Source organism: Palaemon carinicauda, chromosome 31 (genome assembly GCF_036898095.1).
Source record: "Palaemon carinicauda isolate YSFRI2023 chromosome 31, ASM3689809v2, whole genome shotgun sequence".
In the NCBI taxonomy this organism is placed as follows: domain Eukaryota; kingdom Metazoa; phylum Arthropoda; class Malacostraca; order Decapoda; family Palaemonidae; genus Palaemon; species Palaemon carinicauda.
Genome location: NC_090755.1, coordinates 37,123,690 through 37,140,618, shown reverse-complemented (window position 1 = coordinate 37,140,618; position 16,929 = coordinate 37,123,690). Strand labels below are relative to the sequence as shown.

Below are 16,929 nucleotides of genomic sequence, written 5' to 3'. Positions count from 1 at the left end.
GGTTAGCAAGTTCCATCGAGTGAAACAAGCGACCTAGACCTTCCAGCGCAAGGTCAATCCTTCTAGGTTCCTCGCGAGGGGTCTGGAGATTACGTACCAAGTAACATCTCAGGTTGATCACAAGAAGCGCAACAGTTTGCACACACCTGCGGGGGGGGGGGGGGATAACTCAAACTACCACCAACGCAATAGGAGTTGGCCGAGAAAGTAGGTTGAAATCGGTAAACCAGAGTAGACAGTAATCTTTAGAGAAAGATGTTACTACAGCGAATCTTGTAGTGATAGCTTACGGACAAGACACCGGTTGGTAATAACCGATCGCACACAACTACTTCTGAAAGGGAAGATTGAGATGTATCTCCAATCTATTGTTGGACAGGTAATGTATGCATAAGTCCATCTAAGGACCTTTGACCCAGACCAGGGAGGCGGAGAACATATTGGCGTAGCCCGAATCTTTAACAGTGCATGGAACTCGGTTGGAGAATGTTGATAGACGTTCATAACTTAGACCTCCTCCTTCCTATGAACGATGAAAACATATGTATATCTTCGTCTCCAATTGGCAAAACTGGAATTGATTTCGAATTTCCCTTTCAGGAAACCGTTTCAGTTATGTTAAGTTTCTGGTCTCAGTATTATCATTTTCATACTGAAACCCCTGATCAGAAGTTAGGAAGGACTGCCAGGGATTAAGGGAGACCGTCCAGTATGTCGGGTTACGGGAAGGAAAAGGAGTAATGCATAACCTGGTTTCTCGTAAGGAACATAGCCACCAACGCTAATGATTTAGGATGGAGTTCTAATTATAAGAGGGTTTATAGTCCTCGCCGGCAGCAAGATTGTTTGCCGCATAGGCGCGTGTCCGTTTGCAATCGCCCATGCCTAACCTCCTTGCCTCTGGGTAAACATTTGACAATGAGTTTGAGACCGCTTGAGGGAATCATAACATTATTGCCAACGGAATTTGATTGTTGACTAGCTGTAGTGTTTTTAAGAATACATACAGCTAGTCTAGCGATTATAACTCAGTTATTTGCCTGCCTGCCTTGTGGGTGGGGTTGCCAACGATCATAAAAGTAATAAGAAGCTGAAAAGATTGTCTAGTCACCTTGTGGGTGGGGTTTCTTAACGTTCGTAGATGTAATAAAAAGCTGACAACATTCGTGTGGCCACCTTCTATACGGAGCTTGCTATCGTTCGTAAACATGAGCAGAAACTAACAATCTTGAGACTACAGGCTTAAGATATACCTTGTAAGATTATATCATAAGCTCTCCATTTCGTCGGCCAACAAAGCACAAGAAAATAACCTAGAAACATTATATTTCACCAATCTTGGTTTCTATCGAGAAGTTGTTGTGTCTAGGGACACATTGATGCATGCGGCTGATTCAAACCATCGGTAGTAAACCGTATATGGGGCAATAACCCTGATGTTTTGTCTTGGTGAGAGAGCATGCACCACAGGAGTTTGTTTCAGCCTTTCATAGAATCTTACCAACTGTCTATAGTTATGTAAAATTCTCAGGGCCGAGAGATACCCATGCAAAAGTGGAGTCTTGTATGAAGGGTTTGTTGTCCCAGAAAGATTTCGTGGAGGGTGGCAAAGATATGCCGGCGAGCTTTTGCAAAAGTTGGTGAGCGCTCGCAAATAGTTGTGAGAATCAGTGAACACCAACTGATACTAGCTGGAAATTGTCCACGAACGCCAGTGAGAATCAGTGAACGAGAAGATAGAAAGCGCCAGCAATTTCCTTTCCCTCCAGACCAAGTAGCATACTGAAGCATTGATCGTAGGATGTTTAATGAATTCAGCATATTTCTTTCGTGCAATGAGTGAATAATTATCAGTAATTATCCAGGGGATCCCATTTGAAGTCACCGATTTTTCTCGGTGGGATTTAATGATACGCTGGTATTCTTAAAAATATATTTAATGACTTCTTGTGATTACATTGCTCTGTAACAACCAAGTCCCAACTGCGAGCGTGGAGTGTCTCATAACAATCTGACAAACCAAATCATTGCAAACCAACAAAAGAGCATCGCTCTCAAAAGACTTAAATCCTACTGCAATGAGGTAATTAATAAATGCTTGAATCTTAATATCAAAACACACCATTTCACTTATATACATTCGTGAACATGTTTAACCTATGCAGTATGATGCAATGTTGCGCAATGTATGTAATATTTGAGGTAATACAGTACATTATTACAATAATACATAACAGTCTCCTCCCCCTTAACTTTACATTGTAAAAATCTTTATAAATCTAATCTCTCGGGGGCTTTCCTTTATTAAACCTATTAGGAAGCACTTGAACCTCATCTTATACTGACACACAAATTGGTTCTGAATCTACATTTGATGTTGGAGCATGTTGGTTAATATTTGACTCATTTGATCTAACTACTTCTGAAAGTTTCTCATCTCTAACATTCATATGCTCTACTGTATATCTATTTAATGGCTGTAATTGGTCAACATGACGTTTTACAATATTTCCACCAACTTTAACAGCATAATGTAAATTTCCTATCTCTCTTACAATCTCTCCTGGTACCTACTTCTCTGAAGTGTTGTATGATCTTACCATGACATCAGATAAAGGTAAAAAATGCCCTAGCTTCGGTAAATTTTCAACTTGTTTATACCCTTTATCTTCTAAATCCCTTTGCAAACTTGGATACAACAAATCTAACTTACACCTTATCCTCCTCCCCATCAACAAATTTGATGATGTTACGCCTGTTGTGCTGTGCGGCGTTGTTCTATAAGACAATATCAACTTTGATACATGCAAAAATATGTTATCTGAATTTGCTTTTCTACACTTCCTATTGTGGTTGAATGTTTGAATAAATCTTTTAGCCTCTTCATTACTGAAGGGATGATATGTGGCTGAAAATGTATGTTTTATACCATTGACATTACAAAAGTCTTTAAACTCTTATGAGGTAAATTTTGGACCATTATCTATAACAATTCTTTCTGGAATACCATATGTAGAAAAAATTTACATTAACTCTTTTATTGTGGCGTAAGACGTTGTTGTCATCATAGATATGACTTCCGGCCACTTACTGTAAGTATCTACTACTATCAAAAACAAATAATCTAAAAAAGGACCTGCAAAATCTATATGCACTCTTTGCCATGGATATCTGGGTAACTTCCACGGGTGTATTCTAGCAAATTGTGGATTGTTCTGTTGCATTACACAATTCATACAATTCCTTATATAGGATTCCACATCTTTATCTGGCCACCATACAAAAGTTCTTGCAATCGACTTTGATCTTACAATACCTTGGTGATCAGCATGTATTTCAGACAAAACCTTATTCTACATTGAATCAGGAATAACTACCATTGAACCTCTCATCACTATTCCTTGTGTTACACACAGTTCATACCATATATCCTTATAGGGTTTGCAATTTTCTGGTACTATGTGCTATATCTTTGACTTTTATGCATACATCATATACAGAAATTAACAGATTACGGTCATCATACTCCTCTGGAGCTTCGTCTACTGGTAATCTAGATAAAGCATCTGCATTACCTATGTTTGATGTTGGACTGTATTTTATATCATAGTGGTATGCAGCTAATGTTATTGCCCAACGTTGTTGTTTTCCAGCTACCAACGTAGGTAAACTTGCTTTTGGACCAACTATTGCTAATAAAGGTTTATAATCTGTAACAAGTGTGAACTTTTTCCTACAATAAAGATACATATGAAATTTCTAAACTTCGTACACTAATGCTAAACCCTCTTTTTCTATTTGAGAGTAATTCCTTTCTGCCTTGTTCAATACTCCAAAAGTGAATGCAATTGGTTTTTTGTTCCAACTGTCATTACATGAGATAATGCTGCACCCAAGGTCTATAGATATAAGAGGTCTTCTCAGGCCACCTTAGTGCGCAGGGTGCCGAATGGTGGGAGTCGGGTCGGTGAGAGCGATGACGTCACTCAGACTTAACCGTGGCTGAGTAAGCTGTGGAACTTCCATAAGAAAATAAAGGAACCATGCTTTCTGCTTTGTATTTTTGAATCTTTTCGAAGATTTATATTTTATTCTTTAGGATTATAAAAGTAAGATTACAAATACATAACTTTATTACACTCAAACAACCAAACAAATATCTGATGATGTAAATAACTGAAATTTGTCGAGCAACAGACAGTTTAAATTCATAAAATAAATAATGATATATACACAATATATATTTCCGTTATGTTTTATATCACGTTGCGAGCTTTTTCATTTTATTCTGCGCTTTTCTTGATGAACTAATATTCCTATTTAAAACACGAATTCTAAAAAATGTACGACATCTAACAAAAAATTTAATCACTTCGTATGGTAATGGGATATCATTGCTTTTAAAACACTCGCTAATTAAATCAGTCAATTTATATGTCGCTCCTTTTCCAGGTTTTAGATACTTTTCCCCATGATGACAAAGAAATATTTTTTCCATCGTTTTTAAATGCACCAAAAATTCTTCGCTTGGTTGCATTAGTTTTCCATCTCTTGCACTTATGGCACCAATCCACGTGCCATCTCCCCTCGTCGCTGCAGTTCCAAGGAATTCATATTCAGGAAACTTACGAGCTATATAACCACCTACGTATTGTGAGCCTCCATCTTCCATCGCTTTCCCTAATGCTGTTTTTTCAGTGTCAAATTTTGCATATTCATCATTTTGCAAATCATTAACAAATTCCACTGGCAAACAAAACAGCATTGCCGATAGACTCAGCTCTTTTTGAATAGAAGTTTCTTCATCTACAAAGGATGTGCTTTGTTCAACAGGAAAACTGGAACATGAGCCTGACGTCATCATATCACTATTGCAACTTTCAACGTTGCAGTTTGATCCTAACAGTTTACTGTCTTTTCCTAGAATATGGGCTCTGACTCGGTACTTGAATGCGACGGGTGATGGGTGTTGATGGCATGCATCCATCTGTCTTATGCAGCCAAAAAAGTGTTCAAGACCATCTTGATTTAGCCTTTAAGTAAGAATATATGATGAATCAAATTTAGCTTTGACCATTTTCAGCAGGTTCATTAGAGAATTGCATGATATAATTAAGCCTTTTTGGAAAGGATAGAGCCTATTGCTTTTAATTACTTTCATTTCTTTAAATACTCGAATCATATCTTACAACGTTTTATTTTGCAGGTCCAGATTCATCCCATAGGCATTTCTTGATGGCTTCCCATCACGAGGTACTCGAGAATTGAATAAATCGAACCAGGTATCTACAAGATATATAAACTGAGTTGTGGTTTCCCAATGCTTATCTTCAAGCAGACCTTTGTTACCGAAGTACTGAATGCATTTATATATAGTTTCGGACAGTAATTGCACCGCTAGTTTAACATTCATGCGTTGCATACCCATAACATTGATGTGCTTTTCAGAGAGTTTGTGTGCTGTCCGTAGATCACTTTTGTTTTTCATAATTAACTCCCTGACTGAACCACTAAGAGCAAACCTATCTCCCGACAATACAAATCCATGATCAAGAAGATTATTCCTAATGAGTTTTATTAGGTGCGGTGCATCGGCAAACACATGTATTTCTCTGTTATCATCTACCGGGTTAACAAATGCAGAATTGTCTATATCAATGCCTAAGGAATTACACAAACTGATATTTGTTGATCCTAAGTCACTAACCATAGCTACTACAGGAAACCCAGCTTTCTCAACCCGAATAATCAATTTAAAAAGGAGATCTTTTTTCATGTTAGCATCCAAATTATAATAAATAATTTATTTCTAGGGAGTCTTAAGTCCTCTGATCATTGCGCATTGTACTTTGGATTTAGGATCATACAAAGTGTCCGCGCCTTTATCGTAACTCCAAATTTGTGCAACACTGCACTCGTCAAATGAAATTACACACAGACGCTCGTGTTCCAGCATTGACTCCGATTTTATTTTTAATAAGTGGATTACTGATTTCAAAATGCCAGGTTCTACAGCTATCTTACTTGACCAGCGATATAAAGTTAATAAAGAAGGAAAAAGTAATTTCCACTCTTCTCTTAAAAACTTATAAGCTTTCGGACTCAAACTACGTAACGTCAAGGCTTTGCTGATATCCTCGTCTTCCCAATTATTTATATTACTTCCAGTGACAAGATATGCTACTTGTTTGGGTGAAAAGTATTTCTTTAAATTAGCTTTTACTACAGCAGTTGCTGATGCATACATCTCATTAAACTTAACGTACATCGCTGCTTTCTCTTTTTTCCAGTTTTCCTTTTCTTTTTTCCCACTTGACCTTATTATCCAACCATTTAGCTTTTTCATTTTCCCATTTAGCCCTTTCAGTAGCAAAATAGCTTTCTTTAACTTCCCACTGCTCTTTTTCACATTTCCACTTTACCTCAAATTCTTCCAACTTCCGTTTGATATCATCTCTCTCCTTCTCCAGTTGCTCAATTATACGTTGCAAATCTTCAATCGTGGGCACCGATTTGACTTTTTGTACAAAAATCTTCCCTGTTTCGTCTTGCTCTTGACTAAGGATTTCATCTACAAGTCGTTTTTGTCCTCTTTTTTTCGGCTCTTACCATCCTGGACGTATCTGATTAAAATCAAAATTGAATTATTAAAAAGATGGACTTGTATAGAGAACAATGCGATTAGAATTTTCTGACATTATGAATATGTAAAACTCTGAACTAAAATTTATGAATGGTACTTTTTCACAGCAAAATGGAATTAAAGAAAATTTTTTTTTTTAACTATATATGAGGAAAACAACTGATTCCGCGATTTCCAGATTGCTGGTGAATAATAAAGAGGATATACAATATTTATAATCTATGTAAATTGATTACAGCGTCATTTATATCTTAATGTTTAACCAACAATACACGATACTGGTTTCTTACCTTGTGATGCATGTGAATGTCCAGTTGTAGGTAAATGCATCGTCGGTACAGACATTTCTTTATTCTGATGAGAGATCGAGGCACTGGTTGATTCAGCAATTCATACATCAAATTCCTTTCAAATGCATCAGCTTCAAAGTGTTTACTACATATCTGAGCGTTTTCCCCATTAATAAGTTCTTCTCGTTTGCACAGCTGAATCCACGTTTTCCTTGTGATGATGTCCTTAGGGAATTTATGAAAAGTGAGATCCTCACTTTTTCCTCTATATGAGAAGCATCCGAAAACTGCACAATTACTGGGCATTTTGTTATATATAAAACAGCTTTGATCAGCAAGGCGGAAGTGTACACCACGTTTGCTTGTAAACAACTGCCCGGTCAAGGGGTGATCGACCTTTGGTATGCTTGGGTGAATCTAGTCTATGACCTTGGCCGCACCTATAGGTCCTGCCTACGTCACAGTCTGTACCTGCGCAGAAGACTCATATTTTTGGTCGGGGTTGAGAAGACCTCCTTAATCTATAAACCTTGGCTGCACCTACACTTATGTTTGATGCATCACATAGTAATTTAACTGGTAAATCCATTGGAAAATGTACTAGGAATGTGGGTGATATTATTTCCTGTTTGATTCTTTCAAAAGATTCCTGACACTCTTTTGTCCACTTCCATTCTACACCGTTATTCAACAAATTATAGAATGGATGTGCAATTGTAGACAAATTCTGAATTAAATTCCCATAAAATGTTACTAAACATAAAAATGATTGTAATTCCTTAACATTTTCTGGCATTTTTAATCTTCTCTTTAGTTTTGTGAACACCTTTGCCATTAATTTCAAAACCTAAGTATTCCACTGAATCAACTTCTAAAATAATTTGCTATTATTTACTCCAATATTATGTTCCTTTAACTTCTTCCGAAATGTTCACAATCATTTCTCTATGTTCTCTTGTGTCTTTACCAGCAATTAAAATATCATCTATGAAAATGAATACTCGTTGCATTCCGGAAAAAATCTTATCCATAGTTTGTTGCCCTATGGCTGGACCATTTGCGACTCCATAAGGTAATCTCTTTGGCCTAAACAAACCCAAGGATATATTTAATGTACATAATTCTTGTGACCTCTCATCCATGGGAAGCTGTTGAGATGTTTGTCTTAAATGTAATTTAGAAAAAACACTGCTTCCAGACATAGTTACAAACATGTCTTTTGGATTTGGTAATGGATGTTGAGCTACTTGTAGTTGTGGATTCAACGTTACTTTACAATCTCCACATAATCTAACCTCTCCATATTCCTTCACAATAGGAACTAATGGGGTAGCCCTATCGGAACATGTAACCTATTCCCAGGAACCTTCATTTTCAAATCTCCTGATTTCAGTTTCAACTGCACTTTTCAATGCATACGGTACTGGTCTGCAAGCGCAAAATCTAGGAGCACTGTCAGGTTTCAAAACTAAAATTGCCTTTGCGTTCTTTACTGTCCCTACTTTATCTTCAAATATGTCTTGAAACTCTGATATGATATTATCTGCAGATATTTAATTTTTTTGTTCATCTTGTCTAGGCCAATCTGACTTCAAATACTGTAGCCAACCTAAACCTAGCAAAGTTTGTCCATTACCTTTTACTACTGTTAATGGCATTTTCTCTAATTTCTGTTCTTTGTATTGTACTTCCACGTTCGAAACACCTACTACCTGAATATCAAAACCATTATAACCTTTCAAACCACTATTTGTACTTTCTAATAAAAAATTAGAAATGCTTTTACCCGTTTTATCAGACATAATTTATACATCAGCTGCTGTGTCAACTTACATCAAAATTGGTTTACCATTTATTATTACTTCTTTCATGATATGTTTCTTTGCACCCTTGTTGACGGAATTAATGCAAAACGCAAAATCCGTTTGTGATTAACCTGATTATCATGAAAAAATTTTTCATTATTTTCTTTGCGTACTGTTTAGGGAATCTACAAACAGTTGCAAAATGACCCATCTTACTACGATTCTTGCATGTTTGTCCAGTAGCAGGGCCTTTCTTTGATCAGTTTTACCACACCTAAAACACTTGGGTTTTTCCTGTTATTTCTGTATATAGGCCTGATTCTGATATTTATGAACATTAGTGTTAGGCACTTTTCTATGACCAGGCTTTGACATATTCCTTTTCTGATTTTCATTGTTTTTCCACTTAGAACCTATTATATTAATCTCAGAATTTTCCATTCCATTGCTTGTTGAACTACCTATTATTTTACTTTGCCTATATGATGTTTATAAAGCTCTGCATGTTACCAATACCTTTTCTAATGTTAAATCTTTATCTTGCAATAATTTCTTTCTTAGCTCTTGTGATGTGCAATGTGCAATGACTTGATCTATGATAACATTTCCTAACTCTAGAAATTCGCACGAAACAGCTAAATTCTTTAGTCTAATCACAAATGCATCTAAACTTTCATTTTCTTTCTGATATGCTTGTGCAAGAAAATTAATATCTTTAAAAAAATATTGACCTGAGGAGCAAAATATGTGGTAAGCGCCTTAATTGCATCTTCATTTGTGTCATCTGTTGGCTGCAATTTTTAAACACTTCCCCAACTTCTCTACCTGCTGTATGAAGTAATAATGCCTTCTTTTGGGCATCCTTCATGTTCCCTAATGCTTCTAAATAAATCTTAAATTCCTCACACCATTGTTGCCATTGTGTTGCAACAGAATTGGTTTAAGCTGTGATGCTAAATCGTTCAGGATGTTCAAAAAAGGTATTTTGTATTCTAACCTTATTATCGTGACTTACGATGAAATCACGATAGTGTATATAAAGACCAGTAAACAGTAATTTATCTTTTATTTTGTAAGGGAAATATTATGAACATTATGCAATGTGAGATGCGTAGAAAATTATAATTGTTTTATTGAATTATTTTGTAATAATATAATATTTCTTTTTGTCGAAGCTTTTGTAAGGCAAAATATATCAAATAGTTGTTTGACTCTAAGCAATCATTAACGAATTGTTAGTGTTTGTTTTGACGAATGCGGGTCGCGCCTGCGTAGATCGTCTTTGAGTAACATAACTCAGAAGGAGTTGGTACCGGCTCACGTACGTGACAGTGAAGGTTATGATTACCTTACGGTATCTCAGGGGAGGGAAGGAATTAACACACCCACGAGAGAGTTCTAATCATCATGGATTAAAAGCTAAGTCAAGGTTTTATAAGTGTTTTGTTATGTTAGTGATATTGAAGGGCATACATGCACGTTAGATATCGTTAATGACGAACATTTGTAAAATAGGACTGTACTTCGGGTCGTCGGATAGGTAATGTTACAATGAATATTAAAGGTTAGTAATAAATGTGAATATTTTTATTCCTGGTCAAATAATGATTTAAACACAACGCAATGTCTCGATTTATTGAATGATAGGAACAGAAAAGAATCCTCGAAAAACTGTTAAAGAACCTGGTAATATGCAAACCAAATTAGGGTAAGTTTAGGTTTTCATATTTATTGAAGATTCTACATGTTTACTATTTTAGATTCTTTAGAGTAAATATATAATGGTGCCGTGACCAGGATTATTATTATTATTATCAAGGGTGATGATTAATACTGAGGGAAAACGTATATATTTAACATTAATATTGGTGTTAATACATGAATATGTTTGACAGATGTTTTTACCAACATTACGCGTCGTGAGAAAGTGTTCGTAGCAGCGGGTTGTTATGGCTAGGTCGTAATTGGCAATTTAGAAAACAGTTGACATCGTACTTTTTTGCCGTGTATCATATGAGGAGATTGGATATTTTATATGCGTTATGCATTCTGAATTGATCAGTGTTAATCGTTGCCACTAATTTAAAACATTTAAGTATGAAAATTATTTTTCACTAGTTGTGATTTTTATTGAACAATGATTTAAAGTAGAAATAATTGTTGTAGTTAAGTTTCGGCAATTCGTTAATAGTTGAGAGTGAAGTTAATAAATTGACTCTTTCCTATGGTGAAATTTTCGAGTTTTGTGAGTTTGTGCTGACATTGATAACATCGTTGTCGCACAAGGTGTCCATTTTGTCAATAATTGGGAATCCATTGATTCGTTTAACTAGTCTCGGCATTAATTAGGAATAACGTTGTCGCACAGGTGACCATCTTGTTAATGACCGAGCAGTTAAGTTGAAGTTGTTTAAACGAAAACTCTATGGGAAAGAATTTAATATAGTTGTGCTGTTGAATATAATGTATATAATTATGCTGACAATTTTTTTAATTGAATTTCTCTTCGTGTGTTAATTAATTATATTTTATGGGGTGGTTATATTTGAAAAATTGTTGAAATTTTATATTCTGTATGAACAGTTGTTTGTTGAAATTGCTGAAAATTTGAAAATTTATTGGTTTTAGCTGGTTGGATAATTATCTTTGGAAAAATGTCTGATAAGGAAGCTTTGGTGAGGTCACGAGGTGGTTACAAGGGCGTAATCACCAAATGGGTAAATAAGATAGACTCTGCTATTGCCGCAGGTAATGTCAATACATTGTCTTCAATTAAGGATTTAATTATGAAGCAAATGAAGATTGTGCACGACTTGAATGAAAAGATATTAGCCTTAACCACTGAAGAAGATCGAATGAAAGAAGTGGAAGAGCAAGCAGAATATGAAGTAGTAGTTGGTGAACATTGGTATAAGTTGGGCAATGCCATCACAGCAATATCAGGAAGTGGTTCTTCTGGAAATCCTCCACCCACACATAAGACTAATGTTAGACTGCCTAAATTGGATCTCCCACATTTCACTGGAGATGTGTTGGAGTGGAATTCCTTTTGGGAATTGTACAATGTGTCGGTACACCAGCGAGGGGATTTAGAACTGATTCAGAAATTCTCATATCTGCAAAGTTTGCTCACAGGAGATGCTCTAAAACTGATTTCAGGATTTAAGTTGGAAGCTGCAAATTATTCACAAGCTATATCTCTCCTCAGTACCACATATGGGAAAAAGGATGAGATCAAAGGACTTCTAGTAAGTAGATTATTAGAAATGGAGTCTCCATCTCCTGATTCAGAAGCATTGCAATCATTCAGAGCAAATTTTGAATGTTCGATCAGATCAATAGAAAGTGAAAACTTGAGTTGAATGAGCTCTACACTATTTTGCTTCATAGTAAGTTGCCTAAGAGTGTTACTGAAACTGTAAAACGTAGAAGTGGGGATGATTGGCTTGTAATTGATACATTTAAGAAATATCTGGAAGAAGAAATTCATAATCTAAGATCTTTCGTCTCAACGGATGTAAGTAAACCTGGAACTTTATCAACAATATCTACATTTACAGTGAATCAATCATAATCTGTTAGACCTAAGAGCAAAGGAAATGTGAATAAATTTAGTTCTCAACAAACAAGAAAATGTGCATTGTGTGAAGGCGAACACTGGTGGACACAGTGTAAAACTTATGCCAGTAGGGATAAGAAACTGAGTCGTCTCGGATTTTTACGATTATGTTTTGTGTGTGCATCAAATAAACATTTTAGTGTAGATTGTGAAAAACAAATTTGTGGAAACGGATGCAGATTAAAACATCATCGTGTATTATGTGATAAACAACAAACCAGCGAACCAAGTAAATCAACAAATAAATCAGCAAATAAACCTAATAATAATGGTGTGCAGGTTGGAACACTTTCCGTAAATGATCAGGGTCAGAAACCCAAGCAGAGGTCAATTTTACCAACAGCCACAATTGTGTTAAAAGGTAAAGGAAGACATTTGGTACGCCTTCGTGGATTATTGGACACTTATGCAGAACGAACCTTTATCAGGAGGTCAGCACTTAAAGACGTACAGTATAGATCTAAAGGCACGGAAAAAATTGCCTTAAGGGGTTATTTGACAAGGAAACCTGTATATGAGTATGAGACGGTTAGTGTTTCCATACCTTATAATGGTAGATTGATTATTATGGATTATATTGTGGTAGATGAGTTACCAGAGTATACTAAGAAATTCAACGTTAAACGAAATTTGAAAACGTTGTGTAAAACCAAAATTTGTCTAGCGGACAAGGATTTCGATCTGCCTGTGGACAAACAAGCATACATTGATATGTTGGTAGGCGTTGATAATGTCTATAACATATTACACCCCGGATTCAGAAAGGCTGGAAAATTGATGTTGTTACCTACCATATTTGGATATGTTGTGGCAGGGTCCTGTAATGCCCCTCCAGTGCAGGAAACCCAGGTAACTGTGTTAAAGCTAGCAACTAACGAAGTAATTGAAGCTACTCATAAATTTGATAGTGATATAAAGAATGATTTGGATATTTTGTGGAATTTAGATAAAGTAGGTATTGACTGCAATGAATTGAAAGAACATGATCGAAAGGTTCTTGAAGACTTTGAAAGTACCATTGCATATTCTGAAATGGAGAAGCAATATGTTTTGGCCTTACCATGGATGTCTAATAAGTCGAGGCTTCCATCCAATTTTGGCATGGCGTTGGGCCGGGTTAAGCAACAGTGTGCAAAATTTCAGAAGGATGAAGCCTACCTGAACCACTATCAGAAAATCCTGAAGGATCAGGAGGATAGGGGGTTTATAGAAAGGGTAGATTAAAACAATGTGGTTGAAGATTGTCATTATCTAGCACATCATAGTGTACAGAAAGATAGTGCCACCACTCCAATCAGAATAGTTTTTGACTGTTCCTGGAGACAAGGTAAAAACGGGTTGAGCCTTAACGACTGTCGGTGGACTGGACCACATATTACGACAGATTTGCTCAAAGTCTTATTGCAGTTCAGAACTAACAACTACGCCTGTATTGGTGATATAGAAAAAGAATTTCTTATGGTGCAATTCAGAGAAGAAGACCGCAATCACACACGGTTTTTATGGTTGCAAGACCCAACAGATCCAAATAGCGAATTAATTATATATAGGTTTAGAGTGGTATTGTTTGGGGCTACGTGTTCCCCGTTTCTGTTGAATGCCACTATTAAATCACATCTGGCAGTTGTAAGGAAAGATACGAATTGTACTGAAATGGTGGATATGATGAGAAGGGGATTATATGTGGACAACCTTCAGTTTACCTCCAATAATGAAGAAGAATTAATAAACTTATTTTTTGGCGCAAACAAAATATTTGCACAGGCGCACTTGTATTTAAAGGAATGGACTAGTAATAGTGATCTTTTGAATACTATTGCGGGTGCTTATCGTTTAAAATCAGAAGAGAAGCAAACCTATAAAGTCTTAGGCCTAAATTGGAACATCTCTAATGATAAATTAACAATAACACCTAATCATCTTAAAACCGGTCAAACAAAACGTGAAATTCTTAGTGCAATTGCCCAAATTTATGATCCTTTAGGAATGCTTATCCCTATTACGATACGAGCTAGAATATTTTTACAGGATTTGTGGAAACAGCAGTTGAAATGGGATATTCTACTTTCAGTTCCTTTATTAGAACAGTGGAATGAATTGTCCAAAGACTTAGAGAAAAGTCATAGTATTTCCTTCTCCAGAGGCACTAATCTGGAGAAAATGGATTATCTCCACATTTTCTGTGATGCTAGCATAACAGCTTATGGTTGTGTGGCCTATCGAGCAAGTGGTAAAACTTCGGGTAGAGTAGCACCCATTAAAGAGTTGACTGTACCTGAACTAGAATTAATGGCTTTGTTGTCAGGTGAAAGATTGTGTGAATATATAGTTGAAACTTTTGAAGAAAATAAACTTGAGAAAATAATAATTTGGTCTGATAGTAAAGTTGCCCTGGGATGGTTAGTGACATAGAATAATTTGCCAGTATTTGTGAAAAAAATAGAGTATTGGAAATTAACTCTATAACTACGGGGATCGTCTTTTCTTACGTCCCATCTTCAGAGAACCCTAGCAACTGGATTACTAGAGGAAAAAGGACAAAAGAAGTAAGAAATAACTCCCTTTGGTGGGTGGGACCTCCATGGTTAAAATCAGAAAACCACACCTATCCTATTGACAGGACATGGGTGAAAGAAGCACAAGCACAGGATGAAGTTATTCAAGTCCATCTTGTAGGGAACAGTGAAAAAACCCATCTGCTGAACTGAGAAAGATTTAGCAGAGTAGATAAATTTTGTAAAACTATTGCTTGGATTAGGCGATTTATTCACAATTGCAAATCAGCTGGCTGTAGAAAAGTTGGAAGTTTAACGCTGGAAGAACTTCAACAAGCTAAAAATAAAATGATTATCCTCTTACAAAACGAATACTTTCTGGAAGAATATAAAGCTCTGGAAAAAGGGGGTAAAGTTTCAGAATTGACCTTATTAGTACAATTGAATCTCTTCTTGGAAGAAGGAATTATAAGATGCAGAGGAAGATTGGAACATGTCGCACAGGCGGCGGAAATAAAATTCCCAATCTTACTGCGAAAAGTTGTTTTTTCACAAAATTGATAGTAAGGGATCATCACTGTTTACAAGCTCACATGGGAGTAAATGCAACCGTGGCAAGTGTGAGACAGGAATAATGGGTCCCACAGCTTTGCCAATTATCCATAGGTGTAATTCATCATTGTGTAATCTGTAAGAAAACACAAGGGAGACCCTACCGTGTAAATATTGCTCCACCATTGCCAGAATTTCGGGTGCAGAGAAAACAACCCTTTAGCATTACGGGGGTAGATTATACAGGAGCGTTGTTAACTAAGGAGAAACAGCAAAATCCTGAAAAAGCCTATATTGTGTTGTTTACTTGTCCAGTTACTAAAGGAATCCATATCGAATTAGTGAAAGATCTGTCCTGCGATTCGTTTCTTATGGTGTTCCGAAAGTTTTGTAGCCGTCGGGGATTTCCTTCTTTAATGCTAAGTGACAATGCTACTACCTTTGTATCGACTTCAGTTTATTTGAAAAACATGGCAGAAAGTTCCTTAGTGCAAGAACACCTGAATGCTATCGAATGTAAATGGAAGTTCATACCAGGCAGAGCACCTTGGTTTGGAGCTATATGGGAAAGATTGATTGGTCTTTTGAATACCTGTCTAAAGAAAGTAATAGGTCAGGCCTTTCTCAGCTTTAGTGAACTTTCCTATGTTGTGACTGAACTTGAAGCAATTATTAATGACAGACCCTTAAGTTATACATCAGGAGATCTTGACCAGTTGGATATTCTGACGCCCAATCATTTGATTTTAGGACGTAGATTGAGATCTTTCCCTAGGGAAGTCATAGATTGGAGAGATGAAACTAAGGACCCTCTGTATGGTGGAAATAGGGATGTTGGAAAGCGGTTTTTGTATATTACAAAAAAATGTGATGACCTGTGGAAAAGGTGGGAGAGAGAATATTTAACTTCTCTCAGAGAAACTCATCGGGTAGGAATCAGACACGAATCTTGGCCCAAAATGGGAGATGTTGTGCTGATACACGATGAAGGACCGAGAAGTCAATGGAAGCTTGGTCAAATTGTCAAATTACACGTGGGACCGGATAATGTCTTGCGCGTGGTTACTTTAAAAACCCCACAAGGTCAAGTAATGAGACCTGTTGTCAAGCTATATCCTTTGGAATTATGGCAAGAGACTGATGTTGTCATATCTGAGAAAACTGATAACAAAAGCACCTGACCGAGCAGGAAAACAGCACAGATGGCTACTGAGGCGAGAAGAGCCCTCATTCAAGCAGGACAACTATAACTGTAAATATTGTTTCTGTTTGCTGGGAGTGTATCGTGACTTACGATGAAATCACGATAGTGTATATAAAGACCAGTAAACAGTCATTTATCTTTTATTTTGTAAGGGAAATATTATGAACATTATGCAATGTGAGATGCGTAGAAAATTATAATTGTTGTATTGAATTATTTTTAATAATATAATATTTATTTTTGTCGAAGTTTTTGTAAGGCAAAATATATCAAATAGTTGTTTGACTCTAAGCAATCGTTAACGAGTTGTTAGTGTTTGTT

General features: G+C 36.3%; 1 protein-coding gene across 1 annotated transcript; it reads left to right on the top strand.

Moving 5' to 3' along the window:
• The first annotated feature begins 11,392 nt into the window (after positions 1 to 11,392).
• LOC137624674 (uncharacterized) lies at positions 11,393 to 16,585 on the top strand. Its single transcript, XM_068355632.1, has 3 exons — positions 11,393 to 11,986; positions 12,637 to 13,572; positions 15,548 to 16,585. Exons 1-3 carry the CDS (start codon positions 11,393 to 11,395, stop codon positions 16,583 to 16,585), a joined length of 2,568 nt encoding a protein of 855 aa, XP_068211733.1.
• The last annotated feature ends 344 nt before the right edge of the window (positions 16,586 to 16,929 follow it).

Bases quoted from the DNA above. Each gene is read 5' to 3' on its own strand.
- LOC137624674 (XM_068355632.1), top strand. From the start codon at position 11,393: ATGTCTGATAAGGAAGCTTTGGTGAGGTCACGAGGTGGTTACAAGGGC. The intron at 11,987-12,636 runs GTAAGTAGATTA...AATGGTGTGCAG, and splicing joins ATGAGATCAAAGGACTTCTA to GTTGGAACACTTTCCGTAAA. The intron at 13,573-15,547 runs GTAGATTAAAAC...GTAATCTGTAAG, and splicing joins ATAGGGGGTTTATAGAAAGG to AAAACACAAGGGAGACCCTA.